Here is a 23,241-nt window from a genome sequence, read left to right as displayed (position 1 = left end):
AAAGCAAAACATCAATTTTTTTTGGAGCTCATAAAGAACTGAAAAATGAATTAATGTACACTAAATTATAACAACAACATAAACAACAACAATAATAATATAACGCAATCGTATGTGTATAGGAAACTATATATGTGTATGTATGACATATATTTTAATGAGAAAATGAATGAATATATAAACATTCAAATCAAGTTTTACATTGAAGATTCTTTTAGGGATAGCAAGTTGCTAACAGATAAAAATACTCGTGCCACTTTTAAACCTCTGAGTGACTCCTCCTCCCCGTCACAGACGATCTCGGGCCTGACGTTACGCCGGAGCGAGGGCAGGAATCCCACAATAGCATTCAGAGGATCTTTTTTTTTTTTTTCGAGGCAGCGCTGAGCTGGTGGCTGCTTCAATCAAAGGGAAGGCAGAGGGAAGGGAGGCTCTGCGGAGAGATGTAAGATGGCAGAGCTACAAATGTTGTTAGAGGAAGAGATTCCTGCCGGCAAAAGAGCGCTTGTGGAGAGTTACCAAAACCTGACGAGAGTAGCCGACTACTGCGAGAGCAACTATGTCCAGGTAAGAGAGTTAACCGCCGCGTTACGTTCAGGCTCCCTTTTGTCGCGGGATTGAATGGTTGTTGGGACAGGAAATGTGGATAAAGAAGCTGGGCTCGGTTGTGAAATGTAACTGTCCGCCACCAAAAAAAAGACAAAACAACTTGGAGCTGCGATAACAGTTCGGTTTTTTTTTACTCCAGACGGGGATTTATCTGTCCGAGCCGTTTATCACATTTATTCGGTTCACACAGAGGGTGTGTCTACTTTTTTTTATTACTACACTGGGTCGCTTCAAAAACTGCTCCCACTCCGGGAGGCCTGTGTGTCTCACAGCAGCTCTCTCGTGAAGTTTTACCTGCTCGAAATTATTCATTTTAACACACAAGAAAGAAAGCTAACGCAGTTTATTCTCTTTTAAATGAGCGAAACGGCACACAGCGAGCGTTTCAAGTGTATGAATCGGAGTTCTTTGCATCCCATAAGGTCATTAAACGCACCATTTAATACCACAGAAACAGTTTAAACCCCCATTGGGATGCTGCAGGAATATAACAGTGGAGGTATATGGACTTGTGAGCACTCAATGCTATTAAAGCAGATGCTGTAATGTCAGTGCATGGCTTTTATTGCTGCTGCACGTTAGACAAGTTAAGAAAAGTCACATTAAATGCACGTAAGGCAGCTTATTTTGAGACTTATGCAGGGTGTATGTTGTGTGGGACAGCTCAGCTTGGTTGTAGCCAGGCTGTGAGACAGATGGAGGAATGTAAAGCAATTGTTAGTCGGTCAATAAAGGTTGGAGGTATTGATTTTTCTCCCCCTGAACTTCTTCATGGGAACGGAGCTTGCTTTAATCTCATGTGGCCTGTACAGGGCTCCACATCTGTCTTCCTCCTCTTGATAAACTGGCTGCTTCTGTGTTATAACCTCCTGCCTGACACAGTGGAGCTGAACTACTAAGCCTGCCTGCTTTAATATGGTGTCACAGTGACCACAGTCTGCATTAATTTTAGTGCAGTTATAAATGCGGTAAGCCACCGCTGAGAGAGAGAGAAAAGAGTCCGAGCTTTGTCTGATTGAGTGACAAACAAACGGTGGCGGCGAGAAAACATTTTTTCAGCAGGAAGACGACCCACCATATCTGCTACAGAGAGGGTGTGTCCGCTCCAGCTGTACTCCCCAAGGACTCCCTGTAATTTTGTTTTCTTCCTCGTCCTCGGATGATTTGGCACGGCGACGCACGGCTCTGAAGCCGTGTGCCAGTTAAAGCAGCTCTCAGGCCAACACTGCAGAACAACAGGGCGGTCGTCTTTTAAAAGCCAAGTGGGACTTTTTCTTGTCATGACAGTTCAGGTGAAATACTTGATCTGACTGTGGAGTTTCCTTGCCGTGGATCTTGTTTACGACAGCCAGCTGTAACATGAGACAGAGGGAGAGGCGTTGCAAACTGATTTCCCATGACAAATGAGATCTATAATAAAAGCAGAAGCAGTTTATATTAAGTTATGATGGGAATTTTCTTTACTTTCAAGTCCATTTTTAGCAGCATCAAATAAGCAAGTTTTGAAGGCCAGTGTTAATATCTTAGCCTATAGGTTTTTGCTGATATTTTGTATTTAATTTGCCATTTCCTACAGAAATATGAAGAATTTGTTGACTGTTTTGCAGATCTGGGTATTGACAAACAGTTCTTTAGCACAGATTATTGTAAACTGTTAAGTACTGAAAGTTGATGTTGAATATCTGGTCAAAACTTTGGCTTCTTTTGGTTTATTTTGCTCTTATTATCTTGGCACTAGTCAGTTGATTTGAAATTATACTTAGCCCTTGTTTTGAGAGCCTAACCAATATACCAGTCAGCCGATATTGACCCACAGATATATCGGTATTGGCGTAAATGTTACTCGAATTGAAAACTCTTTTACCAACCAGCATCAGTTGGTGGTCATCGGATGCCCGGTCTGATTTGTGTCCTTGTCTCACATCTTGTTCTGTGTTCAGACAGTTCCTGATTTAACTCATCAATTTGCCATTTTTAGACTTGCGTGTATTCTTGTTTGTCGACGTTTCACTTTTTTTTTAACAAAAACTTTGGCTTGTTCTGTCGGATGAAAATAGAAAAACCCAAAGGCATTGGAATAATTGTTGATTCGGTACCACTACTAAAACTTTTTCTGATCAGCAACAAGTTTTAAAGTTAAAACAATAACCAGCCCTGGCTTTAAAGGCCAACACTGATACTAGTTCATTGCCCATATTTAATTTTGTCCAAAGCAACTCACAATTAAATTAAGGTGATATGAAGTAATAACTGATAATAAGTGATGTTTCTGCTGTTTGTGTCGGGGCTGTATGTCCGGTACAGTTCTGGAGTTTGTTTTTTACGTATGTGACCCTGCTTTGAACGCAACACAGAGGCTGTTTGTTACTTCCTACACTGTACATGTCTGTAATCGGGGTAAACAGGTGAGCTGTAACCATGGTAACAAGTACATGACAGGACAACACAAATTCAGGGCTTTAACTTACATTAACTGCTCGAACGCCAAAAACAGAACATCTGTCGAGTTCAGGTCTGTTTTCGGTCCTGAGCATCCACCTAAACACGACCTGTGTTGTTTGAAATGTCAAGAATTTAGTGTTTCTTCCCCGGAGAGGCTCCAAAAATAGTATTTAAAATCCTCGCAGGACTAAACATCTCCACTGAGAAGCAGACTTAATGACACTTAAAATGTCATTTTCATGTAGCTGTGGATAAAGAGCACAGCAGGGATGCATGAAGTCGACAGCGCTCGATGTAAAATTCGTCCCAACTTTAACTAAACCCTTTGAAAAGTTCAGTTTGGTGTGTTCGACCGATTTTTATAGCAGTGCACCTTGTTTAAAGCGCCGCCGTAAAAAGCAGGATTTTAAGCTTTTCGGCACACTCACTCTGTGTGAAGCGAGTGTCAGACCAACAGCGCACTTTTCATAAGCCCTCTCTGTCTGCTGGAGATAGAAACACACACACACACACACACACACACACACACACACACACACACACACACACAGAAAACTGTGCACAGAGAGCGCACATGTCAACATGCCTCAGCTTGAATCAGCTCGTCCTCTCAGCACTCCTCCCTCCACATTTCCATCTCTCTCCCTCTCTGTTCGCTCTCTCTGTTCTTGTCATGGAGGCTTTGCTGTTGTGGACTGTGGTGCAGCTCAGCGGGCTGAAGCAGATGGTGAATTCTCCGTTCAACCACGGACAAAATCGCTGTCCCACTTTCCCCCGACTTGATAGTGACTTTTGTTTCGTCCAAGGGAGTGGTTTTTTGGACTGCGTGTCTAAATGTGTGTGGGTGTGTGTGTGGTATATGACACACTGACAGGTCAGAGTTATGTTTCCTGTTTGCTCCCTGAAAATTCCTCCTCTCCGTGTCAGGAAGTGGCTTAATAATAGAGCCAGAAAATGACCTTTCGCATTAAGATACGGGCACAGATATTATTCTGAGCAATCTGCCGTTGTATCTTTAAATGTTTTCCTGTTTTTGTGAGGTAGTTAAAGGGGGAGAAACAGCCAGTCTTGGAAGATGTTTTTGCCCACTTTCTTTTTCTTTCTGGTCGATTGGAGTCACCGCCGTGTTTGTTTAACCTCTGTGACAAGGACGCGTACTACACTGTATGCAAAGTGGGCCACCTGGCCATGTTGGCAGGACACACTGAGAGCTGCTGGCTCCTTTGTTAAATACAGCGACGCTACAAGTCAGGCTCTGTTCGCTGTATTTGATATTCGTAGAACTGAAATGATTGATAGTAAATAAATCTGCAGATATTTTGAAAACGTATTAAAATTTTTATTTATATTTTTCAATGATTCCAGCTTCTTTGTGTGAATATTTGCAGCCTCTTTGTCAAACAATAGCTAAGGCATGCGCGATATGTATTTTTAAAAACCGATAATCGATAATTCCCTGCTTCTCATTGCAGATAGCAATAAAATTACTGATAAATTCACATTTTTGTATTTTAAAAAGAAGTTCCTAACCTGTAGTTTATGCACACCTGACGATCAGAAAGGCTAAGATGTAGTAGATTAATACATCATCGCTCTAATGAAAAGTTGCAGCTCTAGCTCTGAAAGAAAAAGCACAAAGCACAGTAGATATTCAGTGACATAAATTAAAATTTTGTTACTTTGCACTTTCATTTCTTTCATTTATTTCTGTATCAGTCAATCTCGTAATTTATTGACTGTCGATAAAATGTCATTTTTTTTTATAATATCAGTTTGTAATGTCTGTTTGTTGTTTTTAATGACAAATTACTTGTATTTCAATTAAATACCTTTCTCTTACCAGGATTTTGTATTATATTTTCATGTATGTGACAAGCACGTATTTGTAATCTGTAACAAGACACTTCCTGATGGATTTGTGCCCATCTCTGATTGTCAGTTAATACATTTTAATTGGTTATATCTTCACACTGATTAATAGATTATAAGATTAATCATTAACATTCGGTGTTGGCAACTAGCTTCTTTCAGTTAATGATCGTGTAATCTATAAAATGTCAACTTCAAATCAATTAATCAATAAATTGACCAGTAGTTTCTGACCTAGAATACTTAATACGGTTTTATTGCAATAAGGTTCAATATGGCTGTTTTAAGATGCCATCAAACACTCATGTGGGGCTGAAGGAATGGAACAAGTTACCATCACCCATTCATGTATTCATTTCACTTCCAAAAAGTAATAATACCTATTATATCAGCATGTTATTACAGGGTTTCCCTATCATTATAAGGCTCAGTCGCAGCACCCCAAGCTTTTTTGGGCATCTAATGGTTTTAGTTGCAAAATGTATTATTAAGCTTTTTGGGTTTCGTTTATCCGTTATCTTCTCCAAGTGTTGTACACAGATATATTAATTAATGACCCAAAACCATGTCAGAGTCCTTATTTTTTTACTATAAAAAGTCTTCCACAAACCAAGGGAAGAGACTTGAATAATTTAAGAGGTATACAAAACATGTTGCTAATACATTTCCATGAAATTGATTGTGCTGTCATTACCAGGAAGGGATGGAGAGTAAAGGTTGAGTAAACAGCATACAGTAAGATCAAAAAGGGAAATGGAAGTAAAATGTGTGGCAAACCAAGAGGTCATAAGCCAGATCAGGACCCGTGTTGCAAGCTCGGGGCATGTGACTTCGCCTGCTGAGCCAGCATGATGCCCACTCCGGCTCGGACTGTTCCCAAATGAGCAGTTTTGAAATGTCATGTTGTAAATGCAGGTAGCATGTCGGAGGAGGAAGGAGAGGCGGTCATATAACCTTGGTGTACCTGTCCTCTGCTGCAGGGCGAGTGATGTGGGTTTCTCTCCTGGAAGAGAGCGGGTGGCAGATATATTTTTTTAACACAGTTCTGTCTCTCTGGGTTACTCCGAGTCCTCATTTCCTGTCCTTCTTTTCCTCGACTTTCTCTCCGCGGAGTGGCCTGGTTTTTCTCCCAGCATGGGGAGGCCTGGCGGCTCTCGGCCTACCAGCCGGGCCCATTCATCCTTTTGACCACCTGTCACTCCTCCCCCTCAGTCGACCGGGGTTGGTTTGGTCCAGACTGATCTTTTCCATTCTGGTTAGAGTGGAGAAGTTTCATACTGACATCATTGTTTCAGACTTTTTAAATACTGTCTGCTTGTGGTCGATTCATACACAATTTCTCCAAAGTCACCTTTTTATGGAAAAGAGCTCCTCTGAAAAACAATGTAATGTTTGTGTGTGGTATTTTGTTCTCAGGTAGGGAATAGTGACTTTCTGCCTGGATGAACCAATTAACAAGTCACTCAAGAAAGGTTAATGAGTTTCCTCCATGTGCTGAAACTCTCCTTTGTGTCTCTTCCCTGACATACTGAAGGAATTTTTAATTGTGCGCTGGCAGTTCTTCAAGGTCAGGTAGACCTTATGGCCTTTCAGTCAGCCTCCATCTGCCCCGGTGTAGGAGGAGGAATTATGGATTCACGCAGCGTACCGCTGAGTTTTTATAAAGAGCCAAGACTTCGCTCAAGGAAGGTTTGAAGTTGTTAAGATGCTGGGTTTTCTTTATGCTCGACACGTTCCAGAGTCACTTTCAGTAACCGTGTCTGTCTCCTCAGGTGGTTGTGTTGGTTTTTCACTTTTTATATTAAAAGGTGTAGATGGTTACTCTTCATTCTGAGAAAGCTTGTTGATGAGAGCTCTGTCATTTTATCAAAATCAATATGTTTTGCAGCTCTTTCTTGGATTAATCTCTTAAGCAGAACTCCCCCTTTCGCTCAGGTCCTTGTTATCATTCAGATGTTTGTTCCAACATCTGCAAGGGAAATTCTTATATTTGTCGACCTTGATGCTATTCTCGGTCGGTCTCACACCTCCAGACACACCATTTCAATTGTCCAGATGTGTGAAATGTGGATTCAGGGGGAAAGCTGTTTATTGGGGCTAGAAGAATGAGCACAAACATTAATCATAAGAGATATGAGTTCTTGTAATGAGCCTTTTTTACAAAGGAAAATCCAATGGAAAACTCAGTTGTCTTTGAGTCTCACCAAAATTAGCACAGACAGGAGTCCTCTAGAAATCCCTGTAACTGTTGTGGCAGTCTGAATTAGAGCTGTCATTCAAAGTCGCATTCGAACTTGGGAAAGATTGAATATTCAATATGAAATTGTATTTGAAATCGAAATTCACTGTGTTTAAGTGGAACAGCAGGGGGGCGTTCCCAAAATAAGCTGTCCATCTGACCTGTTGCATGCCCTTGAAGGTAAACTAGGATATTGTTGGCATCTTCGCGAAAACAAATTGGGTGATATCAAGTCCTAAGTCACCTGTTAGCTTCTCGCTCAGGTGAGGTAGCAAAGGCACCGTGAATGAATTGAAGATCTAGAACGTGGTTTAGCATTTGGCTGTGTGGATGTTTTAGATTTAGTTCAAACTAAATAAATGTGTTATGTGTTCGAATTAGATCTTTTGGAAAAGGGACTTACCTCAAAACCCCACCACAGTTACCACAATCGGTATTGTTCTTGTTATTGAGAAGTCGCATTTGTCGGTGGTTAGTAACATGTGACTGTGACCAGTAGTCACAATGTTCAATAAAAAAGGGAATAACAATTTCTCTGTAATGACTGTATAATGACCTTTGTCCTTCATTTATCACATCTGATCAGATTTATGTAATCAAAATACAGTTGTATAAAGTCAAAGGAAACATACACAATACTTTTCACATCATTTAAACCAGAAGGTATCGCTAGATAATGTATTGCAACTGGTTTTACCGTCCAGCTATTTTGTAATCTATCACTGTAGGAACTTAATGGCCAGGAAATAGCTTGAGCCACACTCCGCCAGATCCTAAACATGTCTTTCATGTAATCTCACATCCATCGGCTTCACCTTATTCCCGCTCAGCTGCTGGATGTCAGACAGCCTCATCAATACAACATCCCACAGAGCACCGGCTCTCAGCCGTCTCACTTATCCGCACCCTGTCCAGTCTGCAGTAATCGTTGATCGATACATCACACGCAGCAAAGTGCCATGTGAGCTCTACGAACTTCCTGTTGGATTAACAGTCATTCTGCTCTACCCCTCCAGCTGAGGTGCTGGGAGTTTGTCAAAGAGCTGCTTCTTTATAGAAAAATAAACCCTCTGCGGCTCTGTTAAATGTTTGTTTTTCTGTTCCTCCTTGCGTCTCTGACACTTGCAAGTTCTCAGGCAACACTTGAGAGTTTGAAGATGTATGACATGGTGCAGAATTCCAGACATTCCTGTTAGGTTTTTGTTTTTTTCGCTCCGAGAGCATTTCCCCTCCGGACATGTGGGAGCATGGAAACGCAAATGTGCTTGTCAGCTGTGCAAATCCACAGGCAGATTGCACAGTAGAAACAGTGTTCAGTGTTGTTTTACTGTCGAACGTCCGTACATGTTTGAACATTTAGTGCAGTACAAACAGATGAAGGTAGTCAGCGAAGTTTGTGTCCTGTTGAGTGAATACTCCTGTAGAGCTGCAGCGATTAGATGATTAGACAATTCATTGATTAGTTGTTGATTAATCAAAGTATTATGAAATAGTGGTATGGACAGGTGAATTAAAATTAAAATGATCATTCTCACAAACTGAAAGTCACATCGCAATTGCAATATCTGTCGATTGTATGTTCATATGATCATTTCACCATATTGTGCAGCCCTAGTTGATCAACATTGATAATCTATTCATCGTTTCAGTCATTTTTCAAGTAAGCAATTCAAACATTTGCTACTTTCAGCTTCTTCAATGTAAGAATTTGCTGCTTTTCTCATTTATGGTAGTAAACAAAGAGTCCTTGGGTTTTGGACTGTTGTTTGGATGAAAGAAGCAATGTGAAGACATCGCTTCAGGCTCTGGGAAATTGTAATGAGGATTTTTCACAATTTTGACATTATCAAAGCCAAACGATTAATTTATTATTCTTGAAATAAAATTAGCAGAATAATCGATGAAGAAAACAGTCTTTGGTTGCGGCCTTAAACCTCTCATGAGTTTTGTTTTTATCTCACTTCCCTAGATCCTCTGAGTCATGTCAGGGAGTCAGGAGGAATACTCATTTTGTCCATTTTCTACTTATGCTCAGGCTTTCTGGGTGGAGGGTGAACAGTTTCAGTCCTCAGGGAGGAAGTGCGGATGTTTCCTTCCTACTGTGTCAGTGCAGCCGGCGGGGCCCTGACTGGCCCTGAAGCAATGCACCACCTTGTTTCTTGTACTTGGGTGGCGGTTGTCGGCCGTTATCTTACCCGACTGGATTGGCGACGTAGTGAAATTTAAGTATTCAAGCGACAAATCCATTCTTGTGACTGCCACTCCCTTCTCCCTGCTAAATTTATCAGCCCACACACGAGATTTTGGAGAGTTTCTAACTTTTTTATCACTTAACTTTGCTTCACTGGATCTGTATTTTTTGCTCTATTCAAGCAGTTGTTTGATTATCTAGCTTGCCTCAGCTCCGAGCTATAATTTCATTGTGCGTACACACACCGTGCATTCCTCCGTACTCCCTTTAAAAACCCGGCTGAGGTGCTGACAGCCTGTCTTCTGCTGCCTGGATATTCTGCACTTTCTTTCAGTCATTACTCAGCTCAGAAATATGAGATAAAGAGCCCCAGGAGCGCTAAAGCTCTCTGGGAGCTCACCTCATTCTCCCGCTGAGGTTTTGTACTCTCAGCTCACCGGTGCTGTTATTTACCTTACTGAGCAAGCACACAATTTGTTCCTTTCCTGGTCGAATGTCTCCAGCGCTGTTTGATTTTTGAATATCTGCTGTACCCCTGCTGGATTCTCCCCAAAGATGGATGTAATAGGGAGTAAACAATCTTGGGTAATTGGACAACAAGTCTGGTTAGTTTTTAGGATTTGTAGACGGCCGACCTCTGATGCGTGAACAAGTGAAAGGATGAGGGAGGGCTTTAACAAGAGCAGACGGCTCTCAGATGCCGCCAGTGGCGATGCAATCAAGTGTCGCATCTGTCCTCCCAACGCCCACCGCTGACCTCACATCGCGGCTCTGGCAGCTAATGCAGCTCAGATCGGTTTATCCAGAAACCAGCTTTTTTCACCGTACAGCATGTTTTCCAACACACGGACTCTCTTGCGAATCAGTTCATTTCAGCCTCTGTTTTAGAAAGTATTCCAGTGTAACCGACCGCAAACATGAGCTCTGGACTTGAAGAAGAATTACAGTTGTGTGATTACCACGAGGCCAAAGATTTAACCTCGTGTAAACCAAGCGAGGAATTGACGAATTGATCTGATGACATCGTAGTTGCGGTCACTGTGTCACTGGGGGAGGGAATAACTGAGTAACTGTAGTAGAGGGGGATGACTGTTAGTAGTCATTGGAGAACTTATTTTAAGGCCTCATTTTTAATTTGAAACGGATGCACTTTAGTCATCTTGTGCTGTTTCGTCTTGAAGTTAGTGGGAGACATTTCTTTTTATTCGGATCCTGTCATTGAATTCTTTTCCTTCAGCTTGTATGAAACCACACACTGTCTCTTACTTGATCTTCATCTCTTACTCGGAGGATAAAGCAAGCATTCATGCAGACTACATGATCAACTTAAAGAGCATGAAAGTGGATTGGACACATCTTAAAAATCAACTGCAGCCATTGAAACACACGGCACAAACAGCGTCACATGATGTTCTTTGGATTGAAACTGAGACTATAGCTTGAATGAAGGTTTGTAAGAGATGCAGGATGTAAATTTGTATTTCTTTATCTATTTGCATCACAGATCAGGATTTGTGCACTGAAGCATCAATGGTGCTGTTTGTCTATGCACTACAGCTGCAAGAGTAAGAAGTGAAATACGCAGTTTTCTTATTATTGCGATTACAACAGCGAAAAGCAGTTTGTTTAGATTTTGAGTTTTTACAAATCAATGCAGGATGTAACTTGTAACATCAGTGACGCTGTTTGTCTGAGCTCTGTAGCTGCAAGATATCAACTAAACCGAGTTAAAGGGTACACCAGCAATTTAGTATTGCACTTTAATTAAATTGAAAGACTAAATAGAAGCAGCAGAGGCCAGGATATCCGGATTTAAAGTCCCTAGAATGAGTAAAGGCTCAAAAGATTTCAGATTCATGTATTAATCATCCTACAACACAGGGTTGTACAACAAAATGTAAGTTGTAGTCCCCCTGTGCTACTCCAGAAAAAAACTATTTTTTTACGGTGAAGTGCGGGGGATGAGTTGAGGAGTCTCGCAGCCTGAGGAAAGATGTTTTTAGTTTGGTGGAACGGCCAGAGGCAGCAGGGCGAGCCTTGAGTCCTACATTTCCAAGAATGCAACGTCTTTTAGTAGACCCTCGGTGCCTGATAATAAACACCCACATCTTTCATACTCCACTCTCATGCTTTGTTGCGCAGACTTTCCTTTTATATACTGTATATATAAAATTGTAAGCCAAAACCTGAGATACCCCTGATGACATGTTCAGTATTATTTTCTCAGAATTTGGAAAGCTCCCTCCAGAGCCACAGGAGATGATATACAACTGTGTTTACAGGCTGTAAACACAATGCACTGCAAACCAGGAAAAGATGACACATACAGTATGGCATTTCACAATAAAACGATATACAGTATATTGTCATATCAGGATAAGGACATCGATATATTGCCCAGCCCTACTGTACACTACTCCTCATGATAGGTAAACTGAACTTCATGTGTAAAAAGGGTAGAAGGCCACTTTTAATTGTGCAGTTTTTCAGTGCAGTCTTAATATTGCAGTTGCTATTTGCATTGCAAATCACAGCAAAAAGCTGTTGCTTTACATATCACAGTTGAACATTTGTGTTAGGTGGCTGCGGCATCAATGGTGCTGTTTGTCAACGCTGAGTTAAAGAGGTACACTGGAAATTCAGAATTGCATTTTCATGAAATTGTGGGCCTTTGAAGAAACAGAATGATTAAAATTAAAGCAGCAGAGGCCAAGATGCCCTGCAATTATTATTCCCTTGTATGCGTCAAGAATAAGAAATCTTACATTTGTTGAGTGCAGTATCTTAAGTAGACCCTGCGTAATAGTAAGCTGCATAGTACTCATGATAATTAAACTTAACTTCATGTGTAAAACGGCTGGAATGCCCCAGTTTCTCAATATTACAGTTGATATTTGCATTGCAAATCAAAGCGAATAACTATATTTTTTCAGTTTTTTTAAATTCTAGGACTCTGCAGTACAAATTAAATTCTCCTGCTGAGAATTTTCGTAGCTCGAACAATCATCTCTTCCAGCTTGATATGTAGGCCAGCAGTTCTGTACAGGCAAGCATATGTTGTTCATTAATCTGTTTGAAATCTCTTGTCCCTATACAGCAAAAGCCCATTTTGCAATTTAGAAACTGCTGTCGTGAATATAAAGCTTTTTTTTTGTTTGTATGTTTTTGTTGTTTTGTAAATTTCCACCGCAGCTGCTGCTCCATCCACCGCGCTGTATATTGCAGCGTCAGTTAGTAGTAGGTGTCTGTGTGTGCACATGAATGACTTACATGCCTTCAACAGATGGCCTTTTGCTCCGAGCCCTCAGGAGGAATCTCTCCTCCTTCCCTGGGCTGTTATCTCACAGCACATCTGCTGCTCTGATCCCCGCTAAAAAGAAACGCCACTAACGCTGTCACCTCCTCACCCGGCCGAGGCTAACCGGCAAGGCAGCTCTCCAGGTTGGGAGCTTTTAGCCGTACGGATTGCCTCTGGATTAGTTACGCGCTGCCACGGGGAATCAGTAATGAGAGCGACATGGTTGTTTTCATTATGTCCGGCCATCCTCTCCTGACCAAATGTTACCTTTTTTTCAGTTTTGCCCCTAACCACGACTACCAGCAATTATCTCCTTCACCACTACCATGATCGCCTACCCCCTGCTAAGGCAGCCTGTTATCACAGCACAGTGTTGCCCCTCCAGGCAGTGCTCTTTGGACTCAACTTTATGAGTGAGCGCTGTTGGGAAGATCCCACAGAGATCAAACATGATGGCTCAGTTTGGAGCTCGACTCTTTGCCTCAGCCTGTTTGATGTGAACGCGTGATTAGCACAGTTTGTCTGGTTTAGCCACTTTTTATACCTCTGGAGCTGTCAGTCTGCTGTTGTATCAAAGCACTTGTCCATGCATAGAAAAAAATCCTACATAGCCAGTTTTTTTAATCCTATTGAGTTACTTCCCAGCAGGTGAGAGTGGTGCCACCATGGAGGTTCTTGACTCTAACACAATAGTTAATGAATGTTACAACCAGGCAGAAAAAGAGAAGAAATACGGTAGCTGTGTCCTTAGTTTGCCACGTAGCATTGTGAGTTATACCTTGTGACAACTCTGTCACTGGCGAGTTAGCCCACTAACCAGCCAGCAGCCTAATGCTAATGAGACTCATTGTCGGCATGCTCAAAAAAAACTTTGAGTATTCCTGTAAATCTAATGCTAGCTTCTACTGAACGCATTAAAAAATACTTCCCAAAACTTCTGTACCATCCAGTTACCAGCTGTAAATATTAAAAGGAGCCTCCCTAAGTAGCTACATTAGCTTGTTTTTTTTGCAGAAAACGTTAGCTGTAGCCTACTTTCACTTCACACGATTTACACTAATATTTTTGCCAAAATATGGCTAAATACACAGATTTTTTATGTTATTTATTTATTTATATATATATATATATATATAGTATGAAGGCCAAATACCAAATGCTGAACATTTTCTAGGCTTCTAGATGGCTTAACAATTCAAAATTGACACTGATAGAATTATGTTTTCTCAGTGTCGTTGAGTTAAAAAATGCTGTTCGCTGTTTACACTCGGTTCTCACAGCTTCCAATATGGCTGCCGTGGGATCAGTTACATCATCTCAAATCCCTCCAGAGAGAGTATGGTATCTGGGGAATGAAGGGGAGGGGGGGTCTAGGCTGCTCTATTGGCCCGAATCCACCACAAACCTGACCTGAATATGGGGCTCGGTGATGGATGCCAATGTTGTGTGATATTAACAGTAACTGGGTTCCTCTTCCATCTTTTTCTCATCTGTTTTTTTTTCTCCTCCTCTCTTTAATCCCTTTCCGTGCTCAGGCCCAGGACAAGAGGAAAGCTCTGGAGGAGACCAAAGCCTATACCACCCAGTCCCTGGCCAGCGTGGCCTACCAGATCAATGCCTTAGCCAACAATGTACTCCAGCTGCTGGACATCCAGGCCTCGCAGCTGCGGCGCATGGAGTCGTCCATCAACCACATCTCCCAGGTCAGAAATACACAGATACACACACATTGACACCACAAACCGTACAGCTGTGAAGAATGGTACCCCACATTTCCCACTTCTCTTCTCACTTTCACACTGACGCTGTTATTTTCAAACACAGAACGGGGTCTCTGTCTTGTCCATGGTTCCTTTTTATTAGTTTGTCAGTCTTGTCCAAGTGTCTGACTGGCTGTGTGTTTAGATAATGACTAGTGGTCTGTTTGTCTTTCTGTTAACATCGCAAAACACACAGTCAATCTGACTCGTAAACTCTGCATCCATTAGTCTGCAGTTCTAATGACTAAGCAGCCCTGACACACATGGGGACATACCAGTAGTAATATCTAATATCTTGTCACACACATCACCAATACTGTGCATGCAGGTAATCTTTTCAAACCTGTCTGTTTTAGTTTCTTCTTTTTTGACCCGCAAATGCCACACATTTTAGCAATAAGAAACCTATGCACACCTTTAGTTAATTGTGAACCCCAGGCATGCCCTGGTTTGGCTCTGTTTGGCTTGGGGCTTCAGGAGTTGTAGCATTTATTCACCGACATACAGCCTGAAGTGTACACACACTGCACTGTTACGTTCAAAGCTGAAACGTGATTGAGGTATTGAGATTGAGACCCAGGTTATTCTGTTCCAAACCGACAGCGAGTGACGTCAACATGATGGCTTTTGATGGCAAAAAGGGATAGATCTCAAGGGGTGGCTGGTCTTGCAGTCAACTGGCAGAAACCCTGATGTGTGTGCGTTAACACGCTGTTATAGAGAAGGGAGAGTGAGAAAGCTGTGTGTTGAAATGGTTTCAAATATTCATAATCGAGATCAACACACTGTCCTTTTATTGGAGATAGAACTTTTCAGTCCTCAGATTTAAGTTTTACCTGGTGAAGGTCTTTAGGACTGAATCTTTGTTTCTCCAATCAAAGTTTTTAGCAAGTAGAAGGACAGTGTGCGGGAGCTCTTTCTGCTCTTTCTAAGTTTTGAAGTTGAGAACAGCTCACTAACAGAGGGCTAAATGATCGTCAGAGATTTTGCCACACCCTTCATACACAGGCAGCTAACTCTCTAAATAGCTGGTTGCATATGGTCATTGTGGGGAAAAGTTTTGAATTAAAGAGCAGGACTGTATAGAAATATACAATTTCTATTATCTCACAATTGTTATTACGATACAAACATATACTGTGATAAAGAATTTCATACATTTGGCTCAGTTGAGTATTTCCTGACCTAACCTTTTCCTTTTGATAGCATGCTGCCATGTGCAGGTAAATCCAGCCGCTCATCCAATGAAGGCATTAAGAGCTCAGACAAATCAAACAGAGAGCACCAGCCATGTGGCATCACATAGATTAGACCTGGTAGGCATTCACCTAACCTGGAACAATTATAACCCCACCGTGGTTGAATCAGAAAACATTCTTTAGGAGTAGTCGGAGGAAGGAGTTGTTCCTTTGGGTTTTGTCTTTCCCATGTCCGCTATCTGTGTTTTTCCTCTGACGGAGCTCTGCTAAGAGTGCCAGAAATTCTTTCAGGATACTCTGAAGGTCAGATTTTCAGTCTAATGGAGGGAAAGAGGACTTGTGAGACCTGAGGGCCTGAGAGAGAGCGATCGAGAGAGGGAGAGAGAGAGAGAGAGAGAGAGAGAGAGAGGGAGAGAGATCCGGCAAATCAGAGGAAAGGCAGACGGAAATGGAAGATGGATGATGACAAGCAAAGAAAGGCGAGAGAGAGAGACCAAAAAAGGCATATTTGCACTCAGGTTTTCGAGTCAATATCCTGACAAACAGCATTCAGCTAACACCAAGGTCACACCGCCGGCCTCCGTCTCTATGACAACCCCCTGGACCACGTCAGAGGAGCATATGAAAGACAGTGAGAGATGGTACTTCAGATGAGCGAAGAAAGCCATTCCCATACGTTAAACTCCAGGCTCAGCTTACATTGTCTGACTTCTGTCCCCGCTGTAAATGCTCATCACTGTCTTTTGTCTTGTGGATGGGAAATTCCATCCTTCATGTGCTATATTTATGCTTCCCATGCTTGTGTACTTTGTGTAGTCACGGTGAATGGCGTCCCAGTGGGTCAGCTGGTGGTCGGTCAAGATTTTCCCCATTCTTTTAGCAGGGTTTCTTCTTTTTGTTAGCTGATGCACCACATGGTTTGTTACACACAACTATCTGTCGGTACCATTCTGTGAATTAAAGTCTTAGAAGAGAAGAGCGCAAACATCCTTTCCATCAGAAAGACTTGTTGACTTGCTTCTCTCCCTCGTTGTCACACCTAAAGAGGCTGACACATCCGGCTGAGGTCAGACATCGTCAAGGCCGTTAGTTAGCATCTGTGTCTCTATTCGGCGCAGTGTGTCCTTCATCATTGGCACTGGACGGCCCTTGTCAGCAGCATTTTGGTCGATTTGAGGATGTAGAAATAATCACCCTAGGTCGGCAGATCAGTGCGTGGCAACGGAAACGGAAAAAGAAAGGAACCAGCCCATCAAACATGATTTCACCAGGGCCTTAAACCACACCCGTAGCTGCCAGTAGTTCCTCAAAAGAAGTTGATTGGTTCGGCCACAACTACCTAGCTTAAGGCCTGGCACGATGGATTTGATCTTTTGATTGTGATCTTTTTGTTTCAAGTCAACTGAAGTCAATCAGAAGCAGAACTACAAACTAATTTTCCCTTCAACATCGTAGCTGCAAAAATGACACACTAATCCTTCTGTGGGCTCTCTCATCATTATCTAATTTGCATGTCTTGTCAACTGAAAAATGTGAATGATTTAGCAGCTTTGCCTTGATAACTAACTAGAAAACGCAGAATGCCTAATGATCCTTGCATTCACAACATCTTCATCTCCGTCTAGTTGGATAAGCAAGAGGAGAGGTCCTGATGTGTTGGCCGTAATGAAGCGTAGCTCAGTTTTAATAATAAAGAGGCTGGGCTGTGAGCTCTGCAGGCTGTGGGCGTGTTTTACTGCTCTCCACGGTCCGGTTCAGAGGTGGATCATTATCATGTTGCCCTCGCTGCTCATGGTTGTGAGATTAGCGGCAGCCCTCGAGGCCAGTGTTGCATACTGCTGAATGGGTAATCGGGAGGAAAGCCTGCAGTTGGCAGGATATACTGTATGTTGTTTTAACAGTGCATTGGCAAGGAAAGGACCCTGAGGTGAATACTTCTGAAACATGGGAGATCCGACTCCCTTATTCTCGAGACACCATTAATAAACACATCTCAGAATTAATTAGCTACACACCGACATATTTTCGTCTTTCCATAGTCTTCCTATAAGTCTTTTTCTGTACCATCCATGCCTGAAGTGAGGACGCCTCAGAATGTGGCTCTCTGACATTAACATGTCAGTCAGTGTGTGGCGAGACGTTGCCTGGCGTCAGGGCTGTTTCCTTTCGCTCTGCCCACAGTTGCGAGGGGTTCGCTCTGGTCAGGGTGTGTCTTCTTAGTGGTGGCATGGAACCGATGCATCCTTCTGAGATGAATACCAAGTGTATTGTACCACACTGTACTGTAACAGACAGTAACAGTTCAGTCCTGTTGTGAGTCATGAGAGCAGTTTGCAGCTTTTAACATATCTTTCACAACAAACGAACCTCAGCCTCTGCAATCTTTGAATCTTAACCTAGATTAATCTACTGATTGACTAATTGTCAGAACACTAATGATGAACACAGGATGATGATAGACACCGTTCATTATCTGGGAATATCAGCATTTTGGAAGCCATTTTAGTCTCGACAAAATTTGAATCTCATGTGCTAGAATTAAACATTAACAGTGTGCAGGTCTGTCGCACCTTTACCTGAATTTTTCATTGATATTCAGCGGACGTCAGGGTCGGGCCGTGTGTGACTTAACTGCGAAATGCGCGCGTTTTGAATCTGCGTGTGCAGCTACAGATGCACAAATGTTTGTGTGTGCGCTGACAGGTTTGACAGGTTGTTTGTGTGTCGCCTCTCCCGCTGTGATTGCCATTCACAGACCGGGGTCGCTCTGCAAGTACCGAGGCGGAAGGGCTGATGGGGGAAAATAGAGTAGCTCGCGGGGCTTCCACCTTGTGCTGCGTGTGAAGTGGCTGCTAAGAGGCTGCGAACAGGGAGCGCTTTGTCTGTCCGGAAGAAAATGCCTCGCATTGAGAAACCTCTCTGTGATACCCCGAATAAAGAGGGAGAAGAGTGTGTGTGTGTTTGTGTGCATATACAGCCTGTGTTCGTGCTGCAGCTCCCGTGTCCTTTGTCGCATTTTGCTTTTATTAATACACCAACTTTTCTACCTCAGCCCTCAGCGTGTTTTTCTATTGCAACAAATGATTCCTGTTATAAATACTGTCACATCTTTAGTTTTAGCTAGTCTTCGTGAGAAGATACAAGCTCAAACAAAGATAGAACCATTACCTCCAAATTGAGCATGAAGACCTCAGAATACCCAGTGATGCATTCACACTTTTAACGTCCACACGACACTGTTTTGATCTTTTTTAAGCATGTGGTTCAAACAGTTTTAAGTGCAGCCCTTCAAGAACATCCTCTCAATTCTTTTAAATTGTTTTTGGAGCATTATTAGCAAGAACAAGTGACCAGTTTTTACCACATCTGTGTCATGGCAGCGTGTCAGTCGTGGAGGAAATGGTGAGTCAGCCGCAGGCAACAATTGCAGGAAATTCTGGTCAGCAAAACCTTAATTGGGAGTCAAGACTATGCAGCAGCATCAGTGAAGTCCTATAGAAATAAATTGCAAAAGCCAAATTCATCCTTTCAATTTGTAAATAGTGCTGATTAATTGATTAATTGATTGGTTGTCAACTATTAAAGGTGCAATAAGCTATGTAAGAATTACAAACTTCAGTAGGTCATCAAAACTGAGAGTTTTAAAGCAAAATTTCTTACAAATTGTACCTTTTTAAATTAACCTCCAACTATTTTGGTAATCTATGAATCTGTTTGAGTATTTATTAAGAAGTCAAAAAAGTCAAAGTTCTCTGATTTCAGCTTCTTTAATGTGAGTATTTTCTGGTTTCTTGACTGGTTTCTTCCTCTATGACAGTAAACTGAATATTTTTGGGTTGTGGACATATTTGTAATTGTAAATTGGACTGCTGTTATACCACAAATTGACCACTTAATGTTTATTAACCGAGTGAATATCTGAGTGTTTTCATCCAAAACAGGAATTGACCATGTGGCGCTAAAACAACTGATAGATTTATGGACGTGTTTGCACAAAATCACATTTTACAACTCACTGTTCTGCCAGCGCAGCTGTGTTTTACAGTGATGTAAATGACCTGCACTTACATTTTGAGCCGGCCAGTGTGCCGACTGAACCCAGCGACCACAGCGATGAAGCAGCAGCAACAACAACAACAGGCTGGATGCAGAAAGCAGCTGACACACACACATCTCGAGTACACTCCCAGTTTGCTCCCGCAGCTGCGAGGTTCACTGAGATGCTGTTACTACACTTACACAATCGTCTTATCTGATCACATGAGTCAGCCCACAGTTTGTGGATTCGGTTTTGTAATTGTTATCTCAGCCTGGCACGCATTTTATTGTTTTGGTTATTTTTCATTCCAGTCCTCATTCCTCGGATTTACAGTTGCATGTCGTTACACTCTGCAGCTAGTGTGTGAATGCGTATATGTGTGTGTGTCTATGTGTGCAGTCCTGTGATAAGAGCAAACATGCATGCAAATAGTTTGTGTCTGTGTGCTGCAGTGCTGCCTTTTTGACCTCCCGTCGAGGAAGGATGGCACTCATCCAAACAGGAAATGAAGCCGTATAGCTCTCCCTGTGTGTCTGCGTGTGTGTCGGTGTGTGTGTGCGCTCCTTGTGTTTCCTGCTGATCCTTGCCTGTGTATTTTGGTCTCTCTCCTGCCTCTCCTGGTGGTCTCCTTCACTTTGCCTGGCTGTGAAATGCAGAGTTTGTCTGTATTTTCTTCCCTCACTGTTGGATATTTAAACTATTCTACATGCCTCTTTCTCTCCTCAGTGGATTAAAGCGAGGTCTGTGTTTGTGTGGCCTGATCTTTGTGTGGTCTGTTGCCTCCGGGCACTGGTTATTTAAAGGTTAAATACATGGGTCCGATATTGGAAAATGGCAGATTCGCATTCAGAGTATGTCTCGGATGTTTTGGAGGGGAGAAACACTGACAGTCACTGACTTAAATTCACGACAGGCCTGCAGCTAATGATTATTTCCATTATTATTTGATCTGTCGATGAACTCTTCACTGAATTTATTCATTTCTAGGTTTATAACATACAGAGTAGTGTGAGAACAACAATAACAATGTTCTGAGAGCCCGTCTTCAAATGTCTTGTTTTGTTCAGCCAACAGTCTGAAACCCACAGATGATCAAGTTAAAATTATATGAAATGTTTAATAAATTTGTGAGGCTTGAACCAGAAAACCACTTGCTATCTTTGTGGGATGTAACAACTTTGTAGATTAATCAAATTGTCACTATTGTTGCACGGTATTTTTCCATCGACAAACTCATATAATAATAGTTTCAGCTCTAATTTAGTGATTCCACGACAATAAAAAACAAATAGAGATATCTGACTGTATTTGTGATACTACTATGTTGTTTGCAGTAGTGATTAATTGATAAGTAGAGCAACAGATAATTCATTTATTTGATTTTATGACATTTATTTAATGCAAGCACCAAATATTTGTTGATTCAAGCCTCCAACATGAAGGATTTACTGTTTTATATATCTCATTCCTTCATAAACTGAATCCCTTTGGACTTTTTAGAGATACATCTTCAGCTCTGAGAACTTGCAACAATTATTAACACATTAAAAAGTAATTCATCAAAAAAATTAAATGACATCGATTATGGAAATTATCAGCTGCTCTGTTCTTTCTTTAGTTGGAGTGTGTTTTGTAGCTGAAACATGGTGTGATATTTGTTGGCACACAGTTGGCATCATCCTCATCTCTGAGCAGCTAATGAGAGTCAGTAGGGGGGAGACTGATAATGGTAAAAAAAAAATCTGAATTGGAAGCAGTTTTTAATCTCGACTGGAAAATTAGTTTTATAAACCAGAATGCTCAACGTTTGGTAGAAAGTCATTGTGTAAAAGATCATTCTCTTATCAATATTGATCAACCTTTTGCAAATATAAAATATTATAGGCAAAAATCTTATTGTACTTCCCCTTGGGACTGCAACAAAACATATTCCCATCATATTATACTTCTTTTTTCCAATGTATCCATAAATAAAACTGCATGAAAAAGCCCATCACATTTTCCCAGAATCCAAGATGAAGACCTAAATGCCAACAGACAGTCCAAATCCCAAAGTGAAACCTTCAGATCTTCACATTTGATCAGCCGCAACCAATACATGTTTGTCAGTTTTGCAAAAATAATTAATTTCAATAATTAATCAGTTGTCAAGATTTGTCAGAATATCTCTCAATCTCTGCTTGATTAATCATTTATCAATTCGGGACCCTTTAGACTGAAGCTGCATTTGCTTCCTGGAAGTTGTGTATTTTCTGCGTGAGTTGTAGCGCCTCGAATGTGAAGTCTGGCAGCGTGTGCATAGAGGTAAAAATCTGAGTAAGTGATGATGTGAAATGACTTGAGACTGATGTTGTTCAGTGAATCATCAGCTGCTCGGCTCTGTGGTTGCTTCCTTCTTCCCGCGGCAGAGCACCATCATCATTACCAGCGCATTCTTTCCCACTCAGCAGCCCCTCTGCAATTACATCTAATCATTAAACCTCTGTTCTGCAATTTCCTCCCAGTGTAAGAGAAATGCAAGCAATTATTTGACAGCTCCATATAAACACAGCTGATTACGAAAGACACAATCTGTAGCTGTTATCTCTACTGTCATGTTGCTCTAAACCTTTGCATCATATAGGCTTTACTCTCAGCTTGTATGTAAACTTGAGCTTTTCTTGGCCTCAACCCAAAAGTTAGATTGGCAAAAGTCAGCCGAGGTGTTTCCGTATGTGCTGTGTTAGCAAACAGAGCGTCGACCTTGGCATGCTGTCCCGACTCTTTTTTTTTAATAGAGGGGTTTTTTTGTCTCTGCTGGGAGAGACGATGCCTCAAAGGTTTCACACTTGCAATCCTCGCAACCTCCGCTTCTGGCTCCTTCATACCACACATCGGGCTGTTAGATTTACCAGAGGAATCCGGCTTTTGAGGGATGTTTTACAAGAAGCTGCCAAACTGAAAACTCCCCCCGGGGCGTTTGACCTCCCATTTTGGCTGCGACTGCAGATGGAAGCTCCGACATTCTCTGATTTGCACTAACTGCTCAGAGAAACAGCCCCACCAAAGGGCCTTTGGACAACTGTTTGACTGCACAGATGACGGGCTTCAGATGTTGCTGGCTGTAATCATGCTGAGAAACAGACCGGACAAAGACGCGTTTGCTCTGCTTTAACAGCCGTTTTGGCTCGATGCAGAGTTGGGAGGGCTGGATTGCTTGTACAGATGAGGCAGGACACGGTGACAAAGACAAGACACAAGACTGGGAGCTGCAGCAGCCTGGAGGGTTAAAGGGGTAGTCTGCTGTGTAAATAATTCATACTTACCAAAAGTTTTGGAATTGGTCCAGTGGATTGCCTCAGCTGGCAGCTGTGACATGTCGTTCTTTGGGGCAACTCCAACTGTCAGAGTTACTTCCACGTAAAGAGAGATTCATATTCAAGTGTCTGACAATATAACAGAAGCAATTCCTACAGAAAGTAAAGAGTAAGATCATTTTTGTAACCAGAAAAGTCCCTCTAAAGAAGAGGAGAAGTCTTGCTCTGAAATATAGCTCGAGTTGAGCCGTTTTAGCGGACGTAACTTTGACAGAGTTTTCCTAAAGGATTACGGCTAT

At 41.9% G+C, this 23,241-nt stretch overlaps 1 protein-coding gene across 5 annotated transcripts in view; it reads left to right on the top strand.

The window, feature by feature from the left end:
• The first annotated feature begins 312 nt into the window (after window positions 1-312).
• Window positions 313-23,241, top strand: part of abi1a (abl-interactor 1a) — a 52,700-nt gene continuing 29,771 nt past the window's right edge. For 2 of the 5 annotated variants that reach the window (XM_084340580.1, XM_084340581.1), the window contains exons 1-2: window positions 316-567; window positions 14,184-14,351. In XM_084340580.1, the coding sequence (XP_084196706.1) occupies window positions 451-567; window positions 14,184-14,351 (285 nt within the window). In that variant the 5' untranslated portion in view covers window positions 316-450. Of the gene's footprint in view, window positions 568-14,183; window positions 14,352-23,241 lie in introns of all 5 variants that reach the window. The other 3 variants (XM_084340583.1, XM_084340579.1, XM_084340582.1) reach the window with 3 other exon arrangements.

The sequence above is a fragment of the Pagrus pagrus genome (genome assembly GCF_965226575.1).
Source record: "Pagrus pagrus genome assembly, chromosome: 20".
NCBI classification, from domain to species: domain Eukaryota; kingdom Metazoa; phylum Chordata; class Actinopteri; order Spariformes; family Sparidae; genus Pagrus; species Pagrus pagrus.
The sequence above is the reverse complement of the archived record's forward strand: the minus strand, read 5'-3'. Positions and strand labels throughout refer to the sequence as shown.